At 45.8% G+C, this 25,240-nt stretch overlaps 1 protein-coding gene across 3 annotated transcripts in view; it reads left to right on the top strand.

Moving 5' to 3' along the window:
• setbp1 (SET binding protein 1) overlaps positions 1 to 24,915 on the top strand; it is a 30,425-nt gene extending 5,510 nt beyond the window's left edge. For all 3 annotated transcript variants that reach the window (XM_061279643.1, XM_061279641.1, XM_061279642.1), the window contains exons 2-7: positions 1,513 to 2,092; positions 16,904 to 17,325; positions 17,692 to 19,629; positions 19,709 to 19,913; positions 20,013 to 21,069; positions 24,156 to 24,915. In XM_061279643.1, the coding sequence (XP_061135627.1) occupies positions 1,670 to 2,092; positions 16,904 to 17,325; positions 17,692 to 19,629; positions 19,709 to 19,913; positions 20,013 to 21,069; positions 24,156 to 24,664 (4,554 nt within the window). In that variant the 5' untranslated portion in view covers positions 1,513 to 1,669 and the 3' untranslated portion in view covers positions 24,665 to 24,915. The remainder of the gene's footprint in view (positions 1 to 1,512; positions 2,093 to 16,903; positions 17,326 to 17,691; positions 19,630 to 19,708; positions 19,914 to 20,012; positions 21,070 to 24,155) is intronic.
• Positions 24,916 to 25,240: the final 325 nt, after the last annotated feature.

Below are 25,240 nucleotides of genomic sequence, written 5' to 3'. Positions count from 1 at the left end.
TTCAAGTTCAGAAGGTTAAACGTGCAAAACGGCCGCAAGGGTTCTTTACAGCTTCTTAATACCACACGAGGGTGTTCTGAAACTTTACGAAGAATGTTTTATGCATCGGAAAACGCAACGGCTCAACAGGCTTTATTTTTTGGGTGATGCAGAATCAAATATTCACTTAATACTCCGCCTGTGTGTGGATTACACACAGTTTGTGTGTGGTCTTATTGAAATACTGCTGTGGATTATGATTATTCAATCACACTGTAAGCATGTGGTGTGAGGCCTGTAGGGTATTATCTGCTATTAGTGCGGAGAGAACAGACCAGGAAGGAGCAGGTAATTATTCCATCTCACATTTTTGTCCTGAGATCATTCACTATATACGTATATGCTAGCTGGACAAAGGTCTTCGGAAACACCTTTTGTCATTATATCCCGATATGGAATTGAAAACGTGCCCAGAAGAGTGGGGCAGTTGTACTGCAATAAATGGGACCAACTCCCGTGTTTTTTTCCGTCTATTTCCTGTCTATGATGTCATAAGTGTACTTGGGTAAGTTGTACTTGAAAAACTGAAGTCAGAGTAATTAAGTCAATATGGGAAAAGTACAATGTGTCAATGTGTGACACAGCATTCTGTGTATCTATGTCAGACGTGCTTCGCGGTGACTGATGGGATTCCCCAAAGCGAAAGACGTGTAGGCCAGTGTTTATTTGGATTCCTTTCTGTGTTAAAAAAAGAAAATGCACGCTCGCATGCACACCAAGCTGAAGGAAGGAAACCCAGTTACCTCAGCAAAATGGCTTCCGCCAACCTTTCTCCAGAGCCTCAGACTTGCCAGTTTATTTTGTCCTTGGCACGTTTATTTATTTGCCATGGTGTGCATAGTACGATTTTCTGTCCATGCAAACGTGTCGATATGCCACTGCATGCATGTGTAGAAAAGTTCAGACTGTTTTTTTTTTTTTTTCCAGGCCAGCTCGTAAAACCACATCTGGGGAAGGAATTTAGATTCCTTCCCTTCGTCTTTCTGTGTTGCCTTCTCATTCCCCCAGTGTAATTCCCTCCCTCCTCGCCTGCTCTGGTGAAAAGAAGGAAAAAAAACAGAAGTCAGCTTCTTTCATTTTTCCTCCTTTGTGTCCTCAGGGTAACTTCAGCCTTGTTTTGGAGCAGAGAAGAGGAATGTCTTATTTTGAACTGATCACTAGTGTCTGCATAGCTTTGCTTCACATATGCGAGACAGCGCAAATGAGGGAAGGAGCAAGGGAGGGAGCATTAGCAAGAAGCGATGAAAGATGAGAGAGGGGGGGAGAGGATGTCAAGTGAGGCAAAAAGTTTGTTTTTCCTCAGGGGAGAAAATCTAAATGAGAGCGTTTTAGAATACTGTGGCGAGTTTGTGTGTTTTTCTAAACATATCATACAACAAACTGCTAACGCTAATAAGGGTCTGAGTTGCGGAGGCAGCCTCAGGGAGTTGTCATTCTTTTGCTGATCGTATCTTTCACCTACTCTCTCCTCAGATTGTCCGTGGCTTCCCAGCGTGTCAGTGGGCCAACCGAGCCGACCCCAATAGCTGATTGACAACAACCCGGCCGCCGACAGACCTCCATCCTCTTCATACCAATTGGCTGGCCGCCACAGCTTCCCCCATCCTGACTGGCTCTGGCGGGAGAGTGGATGGAGCCACGGGATCCGGTTGGCTCGGCCCGACCCAAAGAGGCGGAGTTACAGGGAGGCGGGGCGGCGCGAAATGAAGGAGCGGGAGGTATCGGCTTGGCACGTAGCGATGATGTGATTCACGGTGGCGTCAGTGAAGGGGAGGGGCTTGAAGAACACGGGGAGGGGCTTCTGGAAGAGCAGGAGTTTTCCATCAAGGAAGCGAGTTTCCAGGAAGGAAGTCTAAAGCTGAAGATCCAGACCACCAAACGTACTAAGAAGCCCCCGAAGAACCTCGAGAACTATATTTGCCCACCGGAGATCAGGATGACCATCAGACCTCCGGCTGGAGAGGGCAAAGGGGGCCGGCAAGGACGAGCTGGAGGCGTGGCCATATCGGGGCGGGTTCAAAAGGATGAAGACAGAGGACCGCCCAGAAAAAGAGTAAGTCTGCTGTCGCCGCGATTAGCTTAATGCACTTAGGAGCAGAATGCAGCTCACGTTTTTTGGCTTCCACGACTGCCTCCGTACACGAATGAACGGACCACTCCCTTCCGAGCTCCAGTAGTTCCTCTCCCTGCTTAGTTACAAAGGGTCAAAGTTTGCTGTGTAATTGAAACCAGTCATGGCTAGCTGAGATCACAGTGACACACACACACACACAGAAGCTGAGAATAGGGCTGACATAAGCAGGTGACAGCTGGTGTCTGCTCTCTCCATTTGTGGTCACATGCAGACCCCTCCTGACTCCTCTCCCTTCCTCCCTCCTACTCCATCACACCCGTTACACATGCAATGGTGTTTGGTGCGTGTGACACTGTGTACGTACAGGTCCTTGGGGGAATCTAGTGTTTGCGGAGTCTGTTGACCTACACTGTGGAGTGCCTGTGCGTGTGCGTAGGTGTGTGTCCAAACGTGATAGCCATCACTGTGGCTCTGAGCTCGACAGGCTCAGCAGGAGCGAAGGTGTCATGTAGTCATCACCATGCTAGACACAGCTTCCGTTTAGTGGATCATCAAGTTCATTTTACTGAGCTTGTGATTGAGGCGTTTCAAAACTTGCGTTTTTACAAGCAGTTTCCGTTTGCACTAGTGGAAACATTAGGAAGACAAATGTCTTCAAATTAATTAATCAGGCGTTGGTCTGGACTGCTTGAATACCGATCTTCTTCAGCTTACCATGATGTACAATTCTATGCTTCCAACTTTGTGGGGGAAAAATGTGTTGCACCACGACTGCGCCATAGTACACAAAGTTAGGTCAACAGATTTGAGTGAAGTTGGTGGGGAACAACATGAGGTCCCTGACCAAGACCACATGAAAGACGTTTCTGATGAGCCACAACAGTGAACAATCCCTCCATTCCACAGCCGCCATTATGAAGTATTACTACAACATTAAGCCTCATGCGTTTTATTTTTTGGGAATATACTATCAATTAAAAATCTAAGAAAAAGGCAATAATCGTACCTGCTGAGCAGAAATGTTTTTTCTAAACGACACGTCCTGTTTCTGATTGGTTGTTTTTCCTACTGCGGGATGGTTTCTTAAGCATCAAATCAGAGTTACAAGATTGGGCTAGAGAAGGCTTAATTTTTTTCCACTGACAATTTCCTTCATGTGCTCCTGCTAGGTCATACTGCCATTTTAGCCAAAACAGAAAAAATATAAACTCACCCTTTTAGTGTAAGTGCGCAAATATGGTCCCTGGTACAATCATAGAATGAATAATAAAAATCCTTGCTAAAGTGTGGATCATATTATTGACAATGTAGTTATAACACATGGTGCAAAGCTAGAAAGAATTTAGTCAGTAACTACTGCTGTGGTGGTTAGCGGTTTGTCTGCTGCTATCTGCTCATACATACACTGTCACATTATTCCATTGCTGTTTGCGTAATCGAATCTTGTTTGCTTTATCGTTTATATTATGCACTGTTCTATTCATTTTGTTCAATTTTGAAATACAAACATGGATTCACAACCACAATAAAGTCTTTCTAGTCTAGTAGTGGATTCACAATGCAGATAATTATCGTTTGCGATCTTCAGTGGGTAATGGGGGGGTTAGACAATGTCTGATGCTATTAAAGTCAGACCAGAAATACAATTTAGTGTTTGTTTCAATTTTTGTATCAACGAACAAGCCGAGGGACGTGAACCCTGCCCACGGACGTCTGGGCTGCCAAATCTAATCTGGCAGCGCCGCCTCTCATTTGATTGACAGAGGTTGTCATAGTGACAGTGTGACGGGGGGGGCTTCAAGCTGGTCCCAATTGAGGTTTGAGATTGAGGGAGGGGCGGAGCTTGTAGGATATGATGGTGTTGATTCAGATCAGTTTCAAGACTTCATCACTTGTCTGTCGCTCCAGCCTACACCCCCAGTGCCCCCCCCCCACACACACACACTCCTCGACATGCTTTCCCTACATCCACTCATCACCTGCCAGCCCAAGGGTGTATTACAGGCAGGCTCAGTGGAGAGGAACGGGTTAAGGAGAGATCCCTGGCTGCCTCATGCCCCACCACCCCACACATCACACATCCACACACTTCCATCCACTTCCATGTGTGTGTGCGTGTGCGTGTGCGTGTTGAGGTTAAATACTCTCTTTGTTGTGTGTGTGCCTGCGTGTCAGGAGCGATGGGGGGTGTTGAAGAGGGGGAGCAGATGGACGGCCTCTCTGCTTTCTATTGTATGGCGTCCATGCCGATTCTCCCGCTCTCTATCACTTTATCTCCCATCATGTCTCCTCTTTTTCCACTGCTCTCTCTTTCCGGCTCTTCCCGCTCTCACTCACTGTTGTCTTGTAGCAGATGGCAGCATGGGGCAGCAACAACAGAGCACAAGGCAGAGTGTGAGCAGGAGATGGAGAGAGAGAAGAAGGGGGCTTTGGAAAGAGGAGGAGGGGGTCAGGCATATGGAGAGCCTGGTTAAGGGGCCCCTCTCACAGGGAGTAGTGTGCATGTGCGTATGCTAGCATGGTGAATAGAAGAGGGGGAGAGGACAATAGATGCACATTAATATAGAGATTTGACTCTAATAGACAGGCAGGAGGATATTCATGTAGAGTGGCTATCTGTGTGGCAGAAAAAAATATTTGGAGTGCACATCGGACTATGACCACATTTGTATTAAAATAACTGGATTTTTTTTTAGCCATTGGTGTTTTTTTTTTTTTTTTAAATAGATAACTGTTCAGTTTAAGTATTTTCAACAGCAACAGGTGACCCGAAATGTTTGGGAAAGCCTGCTCGAGGTGGGGTCAAGGATAGACAACTTAGATGACCGCGCATTTCGGAATCAGATGTATGCCGTTCTAAATATGGACATGCAAAATATGTGCACTTAACGTATTTCATGTTTGATAATACATTTTTAGTGCACGAATAAAAGATCCACTATCATATAACGCGACAAGCATTAAAGGGTTAGAAGCAAACAACAAAATTACTATGACACTACACAGAAACTGAGTAATGACAGAAAGGATAACCACAGGCAAACGGGGACAAAACATCATGATATAGCAAAGATTCTGCTCAACATAAAGACCTGAAACATATGGAATAAAGGCTAAAATGAAAGAAAAAGTCTGAATATTTTTTCTAGTTAAGCACTTTCTGAATTCATAGAATGCTTCAAATGACATTCCCGAGTGTTTGCAAACACCAATGAACACTTTTGCCGCAGGACTAAGGGTACGTTTAGGAAATAGAGGAAAGCAAATTTGCACTTGGCGAGTGCATGATATTTCACGGTGGACATTTATAACGATGCGCAGGCGCCTCGTGTCAGGGGACAAACCCACACGCAGGCATAAATGGGATATGATGCTCTTCCCTTCTCTGTCTCCAGCTGACATTGCACACATGCTGGACGTCCTCTCACACACAGCTCTTTGTCCGGGCATGCTGTGTGTGTTTTCAAGATGAATGCGTGCGTTCTAACGGATTGGGTCCTGGGTCAACCACTGCATCAGTCTTCCAGACACACATGCCCGCGCACACATCCGTCGCTCCAGCGCCTACGCGCAGACAACCGACCGCACGCGCGCGCATCATGTTAAGGCCAGATTGCTGTTAGAGTGAGTGTTTTCCCGGTTATCTGTCCAGTTCTCAGGACGCACCAAATGTGCCTCTTAATCCATTTCACTATCTGGGGAGAGCGATAAGCCAGGGCTTTTTTTTTTTTCTAGGAGTGCAGCCCAGTCAGTGTGTTGTTGTTATTGTCGTGGATGTACATTCGTGTGTGTGTGCAAGTATGTGACCATAGACACACACTTATCTTGTCTTGACAGCCCCCTCTGCTCGGCGGTCTGTGTGTGTGTGTGTGTGTGTGTGTGTTGCAGCTTGGTGGTCTTTTAGCATTGTTTAGGATTATTATGTGTTAGCCAAGTGTGCATTCACGAGGAAATGAATGCAGCACACGGTGGCTGTGGCCAATGTGTGTGTGTGTGTGTGTGTACGCAAAATGGTTAGCATTTTGATGTCGGCGCTTTATCTCTGACTGGGATGGCGGTTGGTGACCTGAGGGACTTGATGATCTCATAAAATAGCCGCGTGTGTGTCCGTTCTGTGCTTTTGCGAATCGTTCTGCTTGCAAAGAGCAACTCTCAAGTGATTTATGAATGTTTATGCTCATGAAATGATCGCCTCTAATATAGCCTGACCAATCGCTCACATTTTTGGTGTCTGGTGTCATCCCAGGGAAAACGGCCAGCCTCTTTATTGTGTCGTCCATCAGTTTGAACTCTTTGAGAAAGCAAGAGCTGGGAATGTTTTAAGGGGCGTTTCTCTGTGGTTGCAGGGGGAAGGGATGTATGTATCGTGCGTGCGTGCGTGTGTGTTTGTGTGTGTGCGTGCGTGCGTGCGTGGTGTGTGTGTGCGTACGTACGTGCAAACTGGGGAGGGGTAAGTGATTTAGCACCGCTGAAACACCAGCTGTCCATCTGCTCCTGACCCCCATACACATTTGAAACACACACCGACACCCAAACTGACACACGCGCACACACACACACACACACCTCATGTCTAACCTCTGATCTGCTTTTGGCCGACTCTCAAACCTGAAGAACCGTCCAGACAAAACACATTCTGTTCAGTCTCTCCCACCAAATGCACACACATCAAGATGCACACACAGACACACACACACACGCATGGAGCTTCCGCAGTCTTCATGAAGCTAAGTAAGACTGCTCACTAATCAGCTCTGCTACTGCTGGGGGTTTACATGAATGACTCTGCAAGGTCAGTCCCAGTGAGCACTCACATACTCACTTGCACGTTCACACAAACTCGCAGATGCATGCACAAATACACACAAACGCAAGCGCACTCATTTGGGAGACACAAAGGAATGCAAAAGAAGAGCTGAACTGTGACCCTAATGGACATTCAAAAGTTGAGGTGATAGCTGGGGATTCCACACTTGTGAATGTGTGGGTGTATGTGCATGTGTGTGTGCATTGTTTGTTTGTGTGAGTGAGTCGGGGTTGAGACAACTGGAGTCTGGCCTTTGCTTTCTTTCCCTCGGGGCTAGATTTGCTTTTTGCCTGTGGGTTTCTGTGAGTTTGTGTGTCTGTGTGTGTGTGTGCGCTTGCTTGCTTGCGTGTGTATGTGCGCACTGACCATTTGGTTGGGACTGTAGCTAATTTCTCAATCTGACACACGCACAAACCGCCGTCTCTATTTATCGTAGAGGTCAAGCCCCATTCATTCACCATTGTGCCCTGCCCCAGCAGGTCGTTGTTGCTCTTCAGGCAGATGTAGACAGACTATAATAAGCAGTCCAGCTCAACGTTCATCCTAATGAAGGCCTAATCTTAATAAAATTACGTAAATGCCAACAACTTCAGTGACGGTAAATCATCCATTAATGTTTGAGTGGCAAACATATTGCTTTGTCAAAGCCTCATGTTTTTCAAAGGGTAGCATTATGTGTGTGTGTGTGTATGTGTGTGTATATTGAAGCGCAGTGTATTTAGTGGTTCAGAGACATAGTCCATTAAGGATTTAGATGGGTATGGGTCAAGGTTGATGGAGAGTCAGGTGCAGTATTGACTTTCGTTATGTCTCACTTGAAATGTAAGTGTGTTTGTCAGTGAAATCTGATGGCCCCATCAGCTGCCTGGGACGTGCATGTGTGTGTATGTGTGTGTGTGCTTGTGTGTGTGTGTGTTGCGAGGTGTGGGGATGGGGTGAGGGTTTAAACATGAAACCATGAGAGGACAGTGACAATGTGTCGTCCAAAGCGATCTCGGTAACATTATACGTTCCATCTGTGGTCTATGCCTTAAACCATCGGTGTCAAACTCAAGGCCCCGGGGCCAGATACAGCCCGTCACGTCATTTTATGTGGCCCGCCAAGACAAATTGTGCATAGAGTGTTGTCTTCACTTTAAAAAATAGAGCTATTGCTAGCAATTTTTCTCATCATTCACCTTTTTCACCAATTTTTACTAGTCTCTGATTTCAAAACTAGTTATTCATCAGTTTGTTGTGTAGCCCATACTGTGTATAATATGAGGCGTTGACAGTCATAATGGCCCTCCAATGAAAACTATGGCTACGATGCGGCCCGCGACAAAAATGAGTTTGACACCCCTTCCTTAGATGATGTTAAATCAAAAGTCAAAGTTGCCAAACATGGTTCCTTGCCCTATAAAATCTTGTTTGAAGTGATTGTATAAACTCCGACGATAGATAGATGGATAGATGGATAGATGGATAGATGGATAGATGGATAGATGGATAGATGGATAGATGGATAGATGGATAGATACGGTTATAGGGATAGATATGCTTTCTTATTTATTTATTTATTTATTTATTTATTCATTTATTTATTCATTTACTTATTTATTTATTTATTTATTATTAACTTTCCCAATCTTTTTACGTGCTTTTGTCTTATCCGCTCATAAAGTTTTGTGGGATCCCCATCCAAAAGGGTAATCCTGCTAAACACAAAGCCCGGTTATTTGACAGTATACGCCCCAACAAGTGGAATTGACGTTTATGAGTCAATCCTCCCTCGTACTTTCCTGTTGCTTTAGTACAAGACTTTGTAAAGTAATCCCTCTGTAGTGCACTTTTTATTTATGCTAGTTGTCTCCTTAGGATGAATTTGGACATGAATAAACGATTGCAATTGTGTATGTCTGTCTGTCCCTCTGTCTGCGTGTTCGTCCCTTGAGGCAGCTCAGACTAAACAAACAGCTGTTTCTATGAGGCAGCGAAGAGCCACTAGAGTCTTCTGTTTAGTGGTCCGTTTCAGTGCACGCAGACACACATGCACCCCAGACACACATGCAAACCCATTCCCAAATTCCCCGTGCTACTCGTCTTTTACCTGCTTTGCTCTGTTGGTTTTTTTTTTTGTCCCCTTGTGTTTTTGACCCTCTCCATCCCTCTAAATTTCCTTGGGCTCGCTGCAATACGCGCTTGCTCTCAGACTGAGAGGAATGTCACTCCATGTGACCTCTCACCTACAACTAGGAGGGGAGCCGTTCTAAAGGAGGGAACGAGGGGGCAGCTGCAGTCATGTGCCCAGCCCCGGAGGCAAATGCACACATTGCACACAAGGGCAGGTTGTTAGCAAAGTGCACACGTTTCAGTTCTTGTGTAAATGCACAGATGTTGCTTGAGTTGGGAGTTTAAATGTTCTAGATGATGCTGTGCGTGCGTGCGTGTGGAGAAGCAAGTGGAGTGCAGCCCAACACAAAGCCGTTTATTGTTTGTATGAGGGGAGCCTGAGGGGAGGCGGGCAGCATGATTGGTTAAGACTATTGTGTCTCACTTTGCCCATTCTTGCTGTCACAGAGGATGTCATTACATTGGCTCTCTAACCCGCCGCCATTCCTACTGACAAGCCGGGGATCATCTAAGGACTTTTCAGAGAGGAATTATCCATGGCAGAATCAATTATAGCTCTTTTTTAATTCAATCTTGAGCTCTGCCAGTGTTACTCAGACCATGTCAGCTTTACATTGACACAGCTCTTTGAAAAAGGAAAGAAAACGTTTCAAACGGAAGCAAAAAAGTTTTTTCAAACTCTTTTTCGGCAGTTCTAAACATAAGTCAAGATACCTCTTCACCACATGGTAAATATTGACAAATGTTGCCCCACTATTTTTTTTTCTCTAAATGGTCAAACGGCATGCTCGGATCGAAACGTCTCTAACGAGACAATGATGCATTGCATGAGAAGAAGTAATCAGTCAGCTCATTTTTGCCTTGTAGAGCCAGCCCTGTGTCAGAGAGGACGCGTTTAATCTCAGCACAGCTTCTGCCTTGAATTACCCGTCATTCCACACAGGAAGTCATCCTTTAGGATTGAGGGCAGCTCATGGCTCTTAATTGTTTCCGCTTGTACGAAAGCCATCTGATTGCTTGTACACATTCTCTGCGTGTGAAATTCTTTGAGTTCACTTTGCCAAACTAGTGCATTGATTATGCTTCTACGTGAAAGGCGTGCATGTACGCATGCGTGCGTGTGAGTGGCACCGCATGTCTACTTGTCCTTTGGGATGAACAAGTGCATGAATAATTCTCTATACTGGATGTCAGCATTGACTATGAAAGAAGTAAATGGCTATCCATTGTAGTGCTATTCACAAACCCCACATGTATATGGCTGCACGCACACACACACACTTGCGTGCACGCACACCATTAAAGCTAATAGCAGGGATTAGACGTATACTTTGTGTAGCATGTCAATGTGCGTGTGATTACTGCGCACAAAATTGGGGCTTAATGACATGCTGCAGTTCTGCCAATCGAAGGCTTTTCTTCCGATTGATTCATTTCAGTGTGACAAGAAGACTCGGGTGCTTTGTTTCTATCTTTAGGAGCACTTCAATCTGCAGTATAACCGCTGTAAATGTGGGAGGGAATATTTTATTGCAGACCCGCCGCCGTGCATTAAATCTGGCTTGCGCTTTGTAGTCGGCTACGGGACAGATTTACTCCAGATTGAATGTTGAAAAATATGCAGGAAACAACAAAACACGCAACAAGTATTTTCTGCTGCAAGATGAATCGAGAGGCATTTTCCAAACTTTCCCACCCAACTTTCCCAGAAGATGCTTTGGCTGGCACACATGTCACTAGATCGAAGATAGTGAAGCTTTGTCTCGGGGCAGAGTGCAAACACACGTGCACGCGCACCCACACAATTTTATGGCACTGTGCCCTGATCCCAGTGATACGCTGTGTCCCACCTTGACACCACCAATCCCTCCCCCCAAACCTCTTTTCCTTCTCCTCCCTCTTTTCTCTCCCCTACTGTGGGTCTCCTCGGGTGCATGAATGGAAGTCTTTATTCCCAGGAGAACTGGTGGGAAGAACGAGAGCGGGAAAAAGGGATGTGGAAGGGGGGAGAGATTGTGTGTGTGTGTGGGGGGGGGGGGTCTGTGAAAATGACCATAAGATCAACACGGTGCTATGGCTCTCTTTCTTTCTCTATCAAATTTCCCTCCTATTCTGTGCTTGCCCCTCCTGCCCTCCCCCTTTTCTTGACAGTTTTTAAGTGCTGCAGATACAAAGCTGTGTTAGAATTCATGGTGTTTGTTTGCAGAAGGGCTCTGTGTGTGTGCGCGCGCGTGTGTGTGTAGCTGTCAGAAACACAGATCACAGGGAAACAGCACTCTGAATGGAGTTTGAGAGAGGCGGGGGGGGGCTATAGACGGGGAGCGGTGTAGTTCCCACAGGAGACGAGTGGTCAGGTTCAGAAAGGAGAAAAGCGGGTAAGAAAAGAAGCGATGAGACACAGGGAGGGGGGCTGGAGGCCGCTGTGGCGGTGGAAGACAACGGTGTGTCGTGTTTGTATGGGGGGGGGGTTGGGTAGATAATATCATGATAAGGTGTCAGAGGGAACAAATTGCAAATGTTCAGGCAAACTCACTCCTTGTTTTTCTGCTGGTCCTTTTCCTCCCTCCCTTACTGCTGCTCTCATTCTTTCACTAACCCCCACCCCTCCTCTATTCTACCCCTCTCTCTTTTTTGTGCCCCCCCCCCCCCCCACACTCTCTCTCTGTCTCTCTCTCTCCCTGTCCCTCTCCTCCTCTTTGTGTATCTGTCTGGACAGCTGCCCAGTTCCATACACAGGGAAAAATGAAACACTCTAACCACCGGGCATGCTGCCAAATAAAGGGCTGCAAAAAACTATTTGAAGGGCAGCATGTGTGTGTGTGCGTGCGTGTGTGTGTCTTGCCCCTGTGTATACGTGCGCATATGTGTGTGCCTCGTCGTGAGACCTGGGCGTGCCCGTGTACTGGGGTGTTCTTTCCCAGTATGCACTAGTGCAGCCAGTGTTGCTCCGTGTGAGGGAAAAGTTCCACTAGTGAGTTTATACAAGAGTGGAAAACAAAAAGGCTGCGGGAGAGCAAGGCTGTAGGAAGGCAAACACATTGCAAAATGGAGGTGAGGGGAGTGGAGCCCCTTTGTTCATTTGAACGTCCATAATTGTGTTTACTTGCTGTGTTGCCCTCTCACATTTGTCAAGAGCATATATGCTGACTCAAGCAATTTGTCGCCTCTCCTTCGGGTGATTGCAGCTCTTAGTCACTTATTATCCATGACCTCCTCCACTGTGTTCTGATGGTTACATCACCAGTGGGAGGGAATTTGCACACGTCCATATCTGCCTTTACCATTTGGGTGGCAAACTGCCTTTGTAAGACCAGTGCATGTTATTACAGTGCTGACCCAGAGGAAGACATGCAAGGAAAAAGGTTGTTGACCTAGCTGAGGAGTATGACCCTTAACCCCTCAACACGGGCCTTAAAGCCTCGAGGGAGAGTTCTGTGAAATGCAAGATTACATCAAATAGGCATGTTTTAGGTGTGTTCTTAGCGGTATAGTCAATACATATGAGCTCAGAGTTGTGTAGAAGGGGACCGGATTGCTGCGCTGTTGTCCAAATTGCTGCCCCCTGCTGGAGGTCAGCGGTATCACCGTTGCCTCACAAACCACATTTCAAAACAAGAGCGTGCAGAGAGGGCAGCCCTCTGCCAAGGCTTGAACACAATAAATGAATGAGCGTGATTTAGGACCCTAAAAGATAAAAGGGGGTTAGAAGATTCAAAGGAACAAGAAGTCCAAAGAGCCTACACAAGAGCTCGATCGACACCTTCTTGGCCTGATGTAGGACACGTTTCATTTTCTAGCTTACTATTTCTAGTACCTTGTTAATTTAATGCATGGGTGATGTAAACCATCGTTGGTTGCTGATTGCTTGAGCAGATCTGTTTGACAAATGCCCAAAATACACACATGAACATGAGCTTCTTCTGTCGCTGGGCCTTAGTGCTGATTGCTGCATTATTATAGCCACTCCACTTTCGTGCAGTGTAATTTGTTCTTGTTGCCTTAGTCCCCTCTAGCCAAGAGCCGCAAACCAACAAGTAGTGGAAAGCAGGCCACCCTCTGTATTAGTACTTGATGTACAAAATGTGTTCACCTTTTTTGTGTACATCTTCCTTTGGCTGTCTATATTGTAGGTTAGGGGAATACTGGCAAGTTTTTTTGTTTTTCAATTTTGCCCTAGTGTAATCAAAACATGAGAAATTAGAGTAAGCCTGGACATGAATAATAGACAGGACCCCCCTAAAAAAAAAATGCCAATAAAAAGCAACATCACATAACTACCGTAAATTCCAGGAATTTGCAAAGGTCAGGGCACGAGCTCTGCAACAAATAGTGAAAATCTGCAAGTAACCTAAACTGGTTTTAGGGTTCCAAAACGGATTTGTGACGGTTCACAGTACATAGCACAGGCTGCATTCAATCTGCGGAACCTTCCGAACAAATCATCACTGTGACGTTACAATATGGCCTGCAATATACTGACATGAGGCCTTTGTGATATGTCTCAGTAGAAACATGTGGTCAGACATTTCTATTCATTTCATCATTTGAGATACACGGCAGCGAGTTGCTCACATGGCAACAGCCCTTGCAGCCGCCTGACTCATAAGACTATTCATAGTTGTTTGTGTCTCGGAGAGTGTTTTCTCTGGAAATGAATCATGGATTGTTTGCACCATAGAGGAAAGGGTAAAAGCGAGGAAGCTACGAACAAAAAGCTGAACCGGTGCCAATAAATCTACCTCAACTCGGAAAGGGGGTGGGGGGGGGGGGTTCTGTTTTCTTCTTCTTGTATTTCTCCCTCCTCTCACTGGTAAGCACAAGATCTATGTGTGTTGTCTTTATTATCAGTCTGTGGCCACTTTGTGGTTAGTGGGGGAGAATACATTTTGTTAGCATGTTTGTGTGTGTGTGGGTGTGCTCGTATCTTTTTAACCAAAGCCATTTTATTGTCTGTCTGTATCTCTTGGTCTACATTAACCTGCAGCCAAAAGTCAAATGAAATTGTGGATGTGTATCAGATTCTTGTCACGGAGCCCAAAAGTATTAATTCCTTCTTTTTGTTGCTCTGGACTGAATACGTTTGTGTTTGACAGCAAAAGATGGCTAACAGAAAATAAAAATGATGTCATTACCATTTTTTTTAAACGTGAAAACTTCGATTAGTTAGACGTGTAACTAACAATAAATCCAGAAAGCTTTCAGGGTGAAAAGCAAGCGTGTGAAAGAGAGGATGGAAAATCCATTAAAGCCATTAGACAAACATTGCCCATAGCCAATACAACCATTTGGAACGTCCTAAAGAATCAAGAAACCACCGTTTTCCCAAGTAATAGACACCGAATGACTAGCTGAAGGAAAACGCTAACACTTGATGACAGAAACATTATGAAGACGCTGTAAAGAAGTCCAAAACCGAGTGTCAGTGACAGCAGCAGCATGAAGGTATCAAACGCTACAACGGAAAATTCAAACCACTCGTTCGGAAGAGGCATAAGAAAGCCAGGCTGGAATTGCATGCAAAATACAGACCAAAACGACATTTGATGAAAACATGCGACAGAAAGCGGAATCCGAAAGGATCCTCCGAGCTCATCGGTGAATGACGGTGGAGGTAATGTCACGGTTGGCCTTGCTTAGGACGAACTCACTGGTCTTCATTAATGACATAACACACGATGACAGCAGCAATAAGAAAGCATTAACTTTTCATGTCAAACCAAAATGTTTTCCGTCTACAGCTAAAATTGACCACATGCTCCAATAGTTGGATTAGATGCGTCTGTGTCAAACAGTTGCAGCACAAAACTGAGTGTGTATGCAGACCCAAACACTCAAGCATTATTAATCATTCATGCTGCTTGCGTGAGTGTGTGTTCTCAAACGTCCATGTTGTGTTAATCAGGTTTCTCATGCACATGAGAACGTGCCATAATAAACAGTCTTTGCTGCAAGCGTGCAAGGACAAACCCAGTGTCATTGCCTGCTTGCCTAAGGGAGAGGCAAACAGGGGAAAACCACACATTGGCAAGCTCAAATATAGAAAATAAGCACTCTCTCTTCCAGTAAGTACTTTGTGATGACTATATTATATATTCCGAACTGGCTCTGCGTCCATATTTGTCTGCAAGAAGCTAATTGTCGCGCAAGATGCTGCTAAAGCATCTTGATTAAAATATGCCACGCACGTTTAGGTGTTTGTAAGTAATCGGGCAAAGGATACAGGAAAAATGTCGACAGTGTGTGCGCAACTATCGCGCTTGCGAGCCAATGTGTACATGCTGAGATGCTCGCCTGTGGTTAGGTTACATCTCCCTGCAGCGCAGCAGAGCAGTGTTTTCTTGCGTCATACTGAGTCTGTTAATAACAGGCTAAACCACAAAGGCCGTCCGCTGCTCCATTTCTCATCTTCCAGCAGACGCTGATTATGCGGCCATGACACGTTAAGCGGTGTGTTGTTGTATAACACGGCGTGTCAAGCATTTTCATTCCCAGTGGTTGAAAGTGAACTAGTTGTGGATTTAAAGCTGGCTGAAACTTCTAAGGAGGTTGAGCACCTTCTCTTCCAAGGTGGTTTTCATTTCAAAACGTCTTTCCCCTTCTCTTCCAAGATGGTTTTCATTTCAAAACGTCTTTCCCGTTTCAAATAAGCTGCCCCGGGGTGGACTGTTGCGATGGTAAAAGCAATGTATGCATGAACATATGTAAAAACAATCAACTAGTATTGATGCTGCAGGTAGGAACTGTGGATGGTTTTAATCGTTACGAATGGTTAGTATTACCGTGTAAAATGTTTGTATTTCAGCATTCACATGATATTTCTGCAGAAGTTGCACATTAAATAATTTTCTCAGTCGTGTACAAATGCACATGTACACTAATACGTGGAAAGACAGGACAGGTGATCTTTCATTTCATATTCCTCAGTTGATGTCAAACTCAAATGTTATTTAAAAAATATCAAGGTCATTTTTGTGAAACTCAAAAATACATTTTAATTTTGAATGTTTGGCTGACAGTAATTATTTATTATTATTATTATTCTGGTGTCATAGACACATTTAAAATGCTGTTTTGTTTTATAATTGGTAAGGGCTCTACAATAAACTCATCCTCAATTTATATAAATGTTTCCTTCCATGCATGTCGAACACATTAGCACAAGCAACGCAATGTGGTTGAAAACACACAGCGCACTGTAGAGAGCAGACCTAATTTGGATCGGTGCCAAATTACACTCTTTTGTCAATCCTCACTTCTTGGATATGCCTGAAATTTGTCATCAGGATTTGTTCCTAATTCACAGAGAAATGAGGGGAATGGCATGAAAGTCCTATCTTGCAAAATGAATGAACATGAGCTTTAACAAAAATGGATGGAAACAGGACTCCCTCAGTGGAGGTAGTAATGACGAGAATAAAATAACAATAGATGTTACGACCGTGCATAGGGCAGTCAAGGACACAGCTCAGTTCCACAACTGTGTTTTATACACTGTGTGCTGTCAGACTCCCCAACAACCCTCCCTCCCTCCCTCCCTCCCTCCCAGCTCTCGCAGCATGCAACATCCTTGCCACAGGAATTTAATTGCTCTGTAAACAAGCCTTTTGTTTGGTCTGCTCATGCACACAAGCTGTATTTAAGGCATCAGTCAGCCAGCCCCAGTCGTAAAAAAAGAAGAATCTCAGAGCACAACAAGTCACTGCCAAAATATGTAATATGTGAACCCTATCTCATTGTGAGCCTAATCAGGAAATTGTTATTGTTAATTGGTCACTTAGCGTTATCATATCCTTTCCCCTCTCCTCTGCGCTTTGTGGTGTTGTTATGATGAATGTTGCAAGCACTCATTGTTTCTTTTCTGTCTTCCACAGACATATGAGCGCCAGTCCAGAATGCCCGAGCAGGGAGAAGGAGGCCTATTGCAACTACTAGGAGACCCCTCTCCACCCAAACACCAGCCCCGCAACGTTCTTCTTCCCGCATCCACTCTCTCCCCTGTCCAACCATTGCAGCACGCCCCCACGCAACAGTTCCAGCACATTCAGCAGCACCAGGTCAGCCCAGACTGGATCACGTTTAGAGCACCTTCGGTTTCTTCGGCCAATCCTGCAGATTGCGAGGCAGCCGTAGAGTTAATGGCAGCCGGTAGGAGTGCAAATGCTCTAATGGATTCAAATGCACCTTTCCTACGAACTGTTACTCAAAGCCACTCACCTCAGAGATCTTTGACGCCAGACCTTCAGTTGCCAGTTGTTACAGATGCCAGTATTCTCAACCTTACCTCTCTCAGCAGGTATTTGCACTTAAATTAATTTCCATTGCATAGAAACTGCATAGTCCTCTTGAAGAAAAATTTATTCGTGAGCCATGTACTTAAAGCAAAAATTTCAACCCGAGTTTAAATTGGAAACTTGCGGTGATACGTCTATTAGACAGGATCAAGTAGATACATGATAGCTTGACTCTAAATGTTTGACTCACACGATTCGAAAATAACGAGAGCAGGGTTTATGCAATGTCATTTTGTTTGCATGACTGATGTCATGGCAACCCTATTCTCTGCTCTAATCCAATTCACGATACAGCTTTTGTGAAACATGAAACAGTATTTCCACGACAATTGGTTTTTCATCAGTATTGTTCTGTGTTCTTTATTCAGGGGGAAAGGTTTGCAGGAAGCTAATGATCAGCTCTTTGGGAACATCAAGAGGAAGTATGGCAGGAAGGAGTCCCAGAAGATGCTTTCTAATCCTCACAGTGCTGACACGCTGTGGGGAAGACAGTCCGAAAAAGAAACAGGAAGCCCATCTAATTCAGAAGACAGGCAGCGCTACAGACAAGAAGAGACGACTGAGCAGTTTCATGAAGAAAGAGGGCATCGAAGAAAAGATGAAAGAGAGCGAACAATTACTGGTAGGAGAGCGGATGACGAGGACAGGGGGATGCCCATGCTGACAGAGGAAGGAAAAGGAAGAAAGAGGCGGAGAAAGCCTTCTTTAGATGAGTCCTTTTCTATTGAAGAGCAATCCTTACAACGACAGGACTCTAATACCACTGAGAAGTACCCGCATAAGCCTCCAGAACACAAAGTAGCTCATAAGTTGGACATTCACAAAAATGATTCCAGACTCCCAAGTCAGGGTGAGGTCGGTGGAGAGAAGACGGAGAAAAGCGAAAGACTGGACAGAGGTGAGAAAAGAGAAAGAGTAGACAGGCCAGAAAAGGATCATTCAACTCGGAGTGGGACTGATCCAGAATCAACTTTTAGTATGAACAGAATGAAAAAGATCCCAGTGAGTCGTCCCAAGAGCAGTACTGAGTTTCATAAACACAGAGATCTTTCCCTAAACATCAGCAAACCAAGCTTCTCCACAAGTCCCAGACTCCCCAGTCCAAACCCCAGCCCTAGCCCTAAGGGAAGTATGAGTCCGAGCCTAAGCCCTAAACCCAGGGCGAACTTTAGCCCTAGCCCCAGACCGAGGGCCACCCTGAGTCCGAGTCCAAGCCACAGCACCATCTCTACAGTCAGCTCCAGGTCAGGCAAGACTAAAGACAGATGGTCATACCTGAAAGCAAGAAGTCATAATTGCATCACCTCACCACAGAGAGACAGCTGCAGTAGTCCATCGATGGTATTTGACCCACCCTCGGCCTTCCCGATAACCCCCTCTAGTCCACTCTACACAAATACTGACAGCCTGACCGTCCACATGCCCCTCAAAAGAAAACGAGGACGCCCCAAGAAACAGCCCCTTCTAACTGTGGAAACCATCCATGAGGGGACATCCACTTCACCCCTAAGTCCCCTAGCACAAGAAACCCCTGGCGGACTAAACCGCAGGAGGAAGACCAATCCACCAAACACAGCAATTAATACAACATTAGTCCAAATGGTGTCAACAATTACCAGTTCCAAGTCCAGTGGTCCGAAAGTAAAACGTGGCAGAAACAACTCAAACCCAATAAATAAAGTAAAGCTTGGCAAGATGCAAAGCATCCTGAATGAAATCCTCTCAAGCTCCAGTAGGAACAACACTCTGAAGTCTCCTTCCGCGCCTGTTACCTCTGCTATGAATGTCATGGCGTCGACCATCGAAGCTCGGCTGGGCAAACAGATAAACGTGAGCAAGAGAGGCACCATCTACATCGGGAAAAAGAGAGGCCGTAAACCCCGAGCTGAAACGCAAGGCTCGATCCCTCCCAAAAGTGTTAAGGACAAGCCCTCCATGACCGCATCCTCGTCCAGTCTGTACGAGAGCTCGATTCTAACCGCCACCACTTCCTCTCCCAGCTCCAGTGCCCCATCGATGAGAACCAACCACTCTGATGCCACGATGCCTAGTCTGCAGCCCATCTCAGCCCTGCCCCCCAAACCTTTAGCCAGAGGATTTCTCTCTGGGGGATGGAAACTGTCACCCCCACGTCTTCTAGCGAATTCACCCTCGCAGCTTTCAGAAGGTGCATCAGTGAAGGAGGTCACCTTGTCTCCCATCAGCGAGTCCCACAGTGAGGAGACTATTCCCAGTGACAGCGGGATCGGGACTGACAACAACAGCACTTCGGATCAAACCGAGAAAGGCCCCGCCTCTCGGCGCAGGTGCAGTACTGTTTTGTACATTGCTAAGAAACTCACAGTGGCGCTGTTGTTACATAAACGTTGTGCTATGTTGCGGCAGGTATTCTTTTGATCTATGCGGGTTTGAGGCCGCAGAGGCTGCTGCTCTTGAAGCGACTGCCAGAGGAAACAGAGCTCGAAGTGAACGACAAGCTGCTGCGGACAACTTCCTTTCTCAGCAGGAGAAGAAGCAAAAACATAATCGGCGTAAGAGGAAGTGCCTTCAGAGCCGGGATCAGCTTCACTTTCTCTCTGAACTCGAGGAGGTTGGCCACTCATTTGATTATTTGTACAGCACTATTTCAGTGATGTGATACGCAGTCAAATTGATATTTCCCTAATCCTCTGCAACTCCCCACCTATAGGTCGTGTCAAAGCTCCAGCAGCTACGAGTGTCTCACCGAAGATATACCTGCTACCCTCAGAATCCCTACCCCTCTATTTTCCGCCTCAACTTTCACCATTACTACCCGATCACCTATGACACGTACCCCTGCGACTCCAGTCCGTATATTTGCAGGAGTGCTGATCTGAAGGCCAAGAGGAGGCGGGGTCGTCCAGCCAAAGCCAGTGAGCCAATCGCCTCGAAAATACCTTTTGTTCAAGGATACGGCTATCCACTGGAAGGGGGGAATTACTATTCAGCACCGTATGCTATGCCTTACACACCCCATCTCAGCTTAGGCTATTTCCCCCCCGCACCTCCGTACTACCTGCCTCACCACTCCCTTGGTCATATTCCAATATCACCCTTCATGAGACCCGCGGTCCCCCCACCCAAGGCTTTTCACTCCAGTGGACACGCAACACTTCAACCAGGGGTCAAGCATCGCAGCATCTCTGGTCAACTTCAGGGCCCCTCCGCAAGAGGGGAGGCATTGGGATCCATCGGCAGTAGTAGCGCAGGGGGTCATGGGGGTGGTGTTCGCCTCCATAAGAGGAAGCACAAGCACAAACATAAGCACAAAGAGGAACCCTTACTTTCTCCACGGGACCGGCAAGAGTTGGGCGGGCTCTTCAGTGGAGCCAAGGCCAGTTCACATCGCAACCTGCTTGGTGACTCATCCAGTCAGGGCCCTTCCAAGCATCAGGAGAAGAGGCCCAACGGTCGAGGCTCAAGCCTGGGCTCCACTCTAGGGATGTTCGAGTCGGAAAAGGCGTCCTCGCACTCTCTTTCCGATGGCCACTTCCACTTGCGTCCGACGGGACAGCCAATGAACAGCTTCATGAGCGGCTACAGTAGCCAATCACAGCAACAAGAATCATCGTCCTTCCTCTTCTTGGGGTCAGCGGAGAATGAGTGTGGTTCAAGGAGTAGGAAGATGAGGTCGACTGTGTTTGGAGATCAAGGCCTGATGTCACTGCAAACTGCCAGGCAGGAGCCAGTACAAATGAACGAGCGCTCCAGTCCCTCGCTCTCTGGTAAGAACCACTTACTGTGCATTAAGATAATGGGAACGTGAGCACTTACATTCCACTACATGCTTTATCACTTCATGATACTTCACAGCCATGTCGGTACTCAGCTTCCAAAGCTGCTTCTTTGGGTTGAATGCAGTCGGTGCAAGTCATTGAAGATTGTTGTTGTTGTTGTTGAGTTGGTTTCAGATGGAAATGACAAAGAAGTGGAGATTGGAATTTCTAAACAGATATTAAAGTAATTACGAAAACATATATGTTTAGTGTCATTGCCAGAATATCATTGACAAATGATGGTCTTTAGCCAGGATGTGAATTATTTGGGGTTTAACTGTACTGAAGACCACTGATTTAATGGGCGTGTATTCATGTAGTCATGATGTGGATTATGAGGGATGGTGACATTGGTGGTTTTCTTCTCTGTTGGTGAGATTGCAGAAGTTTTCTTACGGGCAACACCAAACCAGCTGAAAAGCGCCTGTTAAGCGCATGTGTAACCTGTCAAGACTTCAATTTGGCCAAACGGGGAGCATGTTTGCCAATAAAATTGCTATCTAATGAATTATTCTGTTCTGTTTAAGTCCCTGCTGGGACACCAATTTCATCCCCCCAATTTTTTTTTATTTTTTTTTGTTCACATGGTGTCCCTAATTTTGAATGAATACAAAAGCATAAAATACAAAAATATAAACAGATTTTAAAACATTGAAAGTGGTGGTCTAGTCTGGAGTTACCACAACCAAATGTGCTTGATTTTTTTTTTCTTTTTAAACTTTCTGAATTCTGCTGCTTTTGAGCACATCTGGCTTGGGATCGAGAGAACGTAATGCATGGATGGAGACAACTATAATTCACCAATCTCCCCCCCCCCCCACTCCCTTCCTCCGCTCCTGCCAATGCCTTTGCCAGAGATATATTATTCACACAGTGTGATTTATTTTCTACAGACACGCCGTAAAAAGCCCTTGCCTGTGTTAAAAGAGCTGGCTGGCAGCCAGGGGTTTAATGACTGGGGCCTAGTCCAGTGGCGGGGAGGAGAAGGCAAGGGCTCAGTTAAAATACACCCACCCCCCACTACCATCCCTAGGGTATCCAGGACGGATGACTCATATATACATTACCCCCCTCCCTCCCCAAACCGGCACATCTCCTTGTCCATGTTTCCCTTCCAGTTTATGTCTTCCATCCTCCTTTTACACATTTTTTCCCTTATTTTCCTTGGATGGTTTGGAATCCATATGCAGACTTCTCCTTCCACATCATCCTCCCCCCCTCACTTCCCTCTTTTTTCCAGGTCTCCCCTCCCCCTTGCTCCTCCATTACCCTCTCCTTTTCCTATTCCCTCTGCCCCTCCTCTAGCATGACTTACTGCTTCACTTCACAGCTTTAGTCCAATTAAAATACAGGCACATGTGCACATATGTACAAGAACACACACATGCATGTATATGCAAGCACAAAAAGTCGCATTAAACACCGCAATGGATGTAGCGAGGGTATTTTTACACATTAGCTCCACTATCTACTCAATTATGTTTTACTAATATTTCTTCATTACATCTCATTGACGCGTTTCATCCATACTTGCACTAACACTGTTCCTCGACTGAATTAATGAGGGCAATTTCCTTTTAGTCACATGCGCACACCTCTTCGTGACGCCAAGAAAGATCTTATAAAACAACAGTCGTCAAAGATCAAACCTGCAATGTGTGTGTAGCAAGGGTTTCCCATTGCGCAGAGAAACTGGTCGTCAGCGCTATATGGACCCTCGCGCTGCTGAAGGTCACCCGTTTTATGTTCCGTGTATGCAGCTCATAAATTTCATCTACTTGGTCTGCGTGTGTGTGTGTGCGCGTGCGTGTGTGTGCGTGTGTGTGTGCATGCTTTATGTGTGAAAGACAGAGCTCAGTTGAGCTGATAACGTGCACAGCTCATAAACTCTTGATACTTATTGCTTTCTGCATTAGACTAATTTCATTGTCTGCCCTGAATTCTCAAGTAACAATAGAATGTGATGTTCCTCTGAGATGTAAATGGTGGGTGGTCAGGCCTCACTTTACCTCAATTCATTAGTAAATACCTTAGAATGGAACTCGGGATCCTCACGGTTATGTACCAGGCTTGGTATCAAGATTGAGGTCTTAAAGCTCAAGTGAGATAAGTGGAATGCAATTCTTGAGCTACCATTTGATGGCCTTTTTTGCAAGCATTATTTTTGATACACTGTGGTAAACAATACATAGCTAACTGGATTACACACAAAAATAAAAAATGATCATTTCACCTAACTTTATACATTGACCAAGAAAGAACCCTTTACATTTTAGTGAGGATCCAGATAAAGGAGGAATTTTCGCGAATTTTAAGGGGGATCATCCATCCACCCGAATCATAATGATGGCGCTTTTCTGTTTGTCATCCTCTATGAATAACGAAATATTCTGCCGATTAACAAATGACATGTCTTCGTAGGAGCAAGAGTAAGTCGGGGAAAAATAGCAAACAGCATTTTGTCTGCATGCTGCTTGGGGACTGGCGGCTGATTGCGCTTTTCTTCCTCGTTGGTGGTGGTTCATTTTGAATCGCGGACTCAATGCCCAGACAGAGGGGGAGGGTGACAGGCCTTGGAGAAGCAAAACAAAAAGAATGACAGAGCGGGACCGAGCTCAGAAAGAGGTTACTGAAATCAAGAAGGAAATTAAAAATTGCAGCGTTAATTATAGCGTGTGTGTGTTTGGATGGCTTTTGGCAGCCTTTGCTCCAGATGCACAAGGTTGTGATTGTGTGGAAACATTTGAAATGCTGGAAGGAGACATTTCTGTGGCTTTCCTCCTCTCTGCTCCCGAGCAGACAATTACAGGATAGGATACGCTCTCCTGGCTCAGCTGGGCTTTCAAAGGCTTGCATGAATATGTCAAAATTAGCAGGAAGCTCTTCAAATCAAAGACAAAAAAAAGATGTTCCCTCCATGAGCAAAATTGGCATCATGTCTTTCTTGGCCATGGAGAGGATGTTCATTTTAATTAGGAGTAGAAAACTCTTTTGCCAGTTCTCTTTATTCACCTTCCTTGCTTTGACTCTTGCAGGTGCTCCCGGTAAGCGACGGTACAAGCGCAGAGAGGTGGAACAGATCCAGAAGGAAGTGAGAAGGATGCATTCTTTGAACCTCGATCATGTGCAGAAGATCCTCCGTGCCAAGCGCCTGCAGCGACAAGCCAAAACCGGAAACAACATTATCAAAAGACGACCCGGACGGCCCCGAAAGCAACCGCTGGATGATGAATCCGCTCCGATCGTGAGGAGGGAGGAGGACCGGGCCGGCGGTCGCGGGTTGGACGTGTTGGTCGGTAAAAGAGCTGACGGAAGGACTCAGGGGATGCCCGTTCTGGAGCGCTGTGATGAACCCGCTGGTAGACACAGCCTCAGGCCCACTTTGACGCCGGAGCCTCTGGAGTTCCCCAATCACGATTCCATTTTGGCTACCATTGAGAAAGTGGTTCACAGAGCCCGGGCTCTGCCTCCGCCGGCTAAAGGGGGCAAACGCAAGGGCAGGGGCAACAGCAGGGACAACCTATGGGTTCCCTCCAATCAATAGACTCGCTGGAGAAAGCAACTCTGTAAATGAACATCCTTATCAGACCCAGTGCCCTTAATCCGGTGACTCCGTGGTGCACTTTGATTTCGGGGGAATGACGCAGGTCAGAACACTTGCGGTGCCAGCTCTCAGTTTGAACGTGAGCCTTTTAAGGCTTCCTTGGACCTGCATTTAATAGGGCACTATCTGGATTCATTTAATCCTGAAGAATTGTGTGGTACTAATGAAATTGTAGGACATCGTGTGACTCTTTATGTATCTCATACAGTCATGTGTATGGTACTTCATGATACTGTATCAAATCGTGGCGTGAGCCATATATTACCAGCAATGGGAGGGTGGGATGGATATACCGGGGGGGGGGGTATGATTCATATAAAACTGTGCAGCTCAGCTTTCTTTCTGCCTTTCTGAAAGAGCCTGTCAAAGAGAATACAGCAGTAATTAAGCCACCTTACCCTTGTACTTTTCCTGGTGTTTGCTCTTACCGTCTGTGGCGTCTGTGTTACCCCTCCGAGTGAGGATTTTTATCAGTCCACCCCTGCAGCTTAATCCCATATCCTTTTTGCCCCTTCT

Source organism: Syngnathus typhle, linkage group LG5, assembly GCF_033458585.1.
Source record: "Syngnathus typhle isolate RoL2023-S1 ecotype Sweden linkage group LG5, RoL_Styp_1.0, whole genome shotgun sequence".
In the NCBI taxonomy this organism is placed as follows: domain Eukaryota; kingdom Metazoa; phylum Chordata; class Actinopteri; order Syngnathiformes; family Syngnathidae; genus Syngnathus; species Syngnathus typhle.
This window is presented reverse-complemented; position numbering and strand designations above follow the sequence as displayed.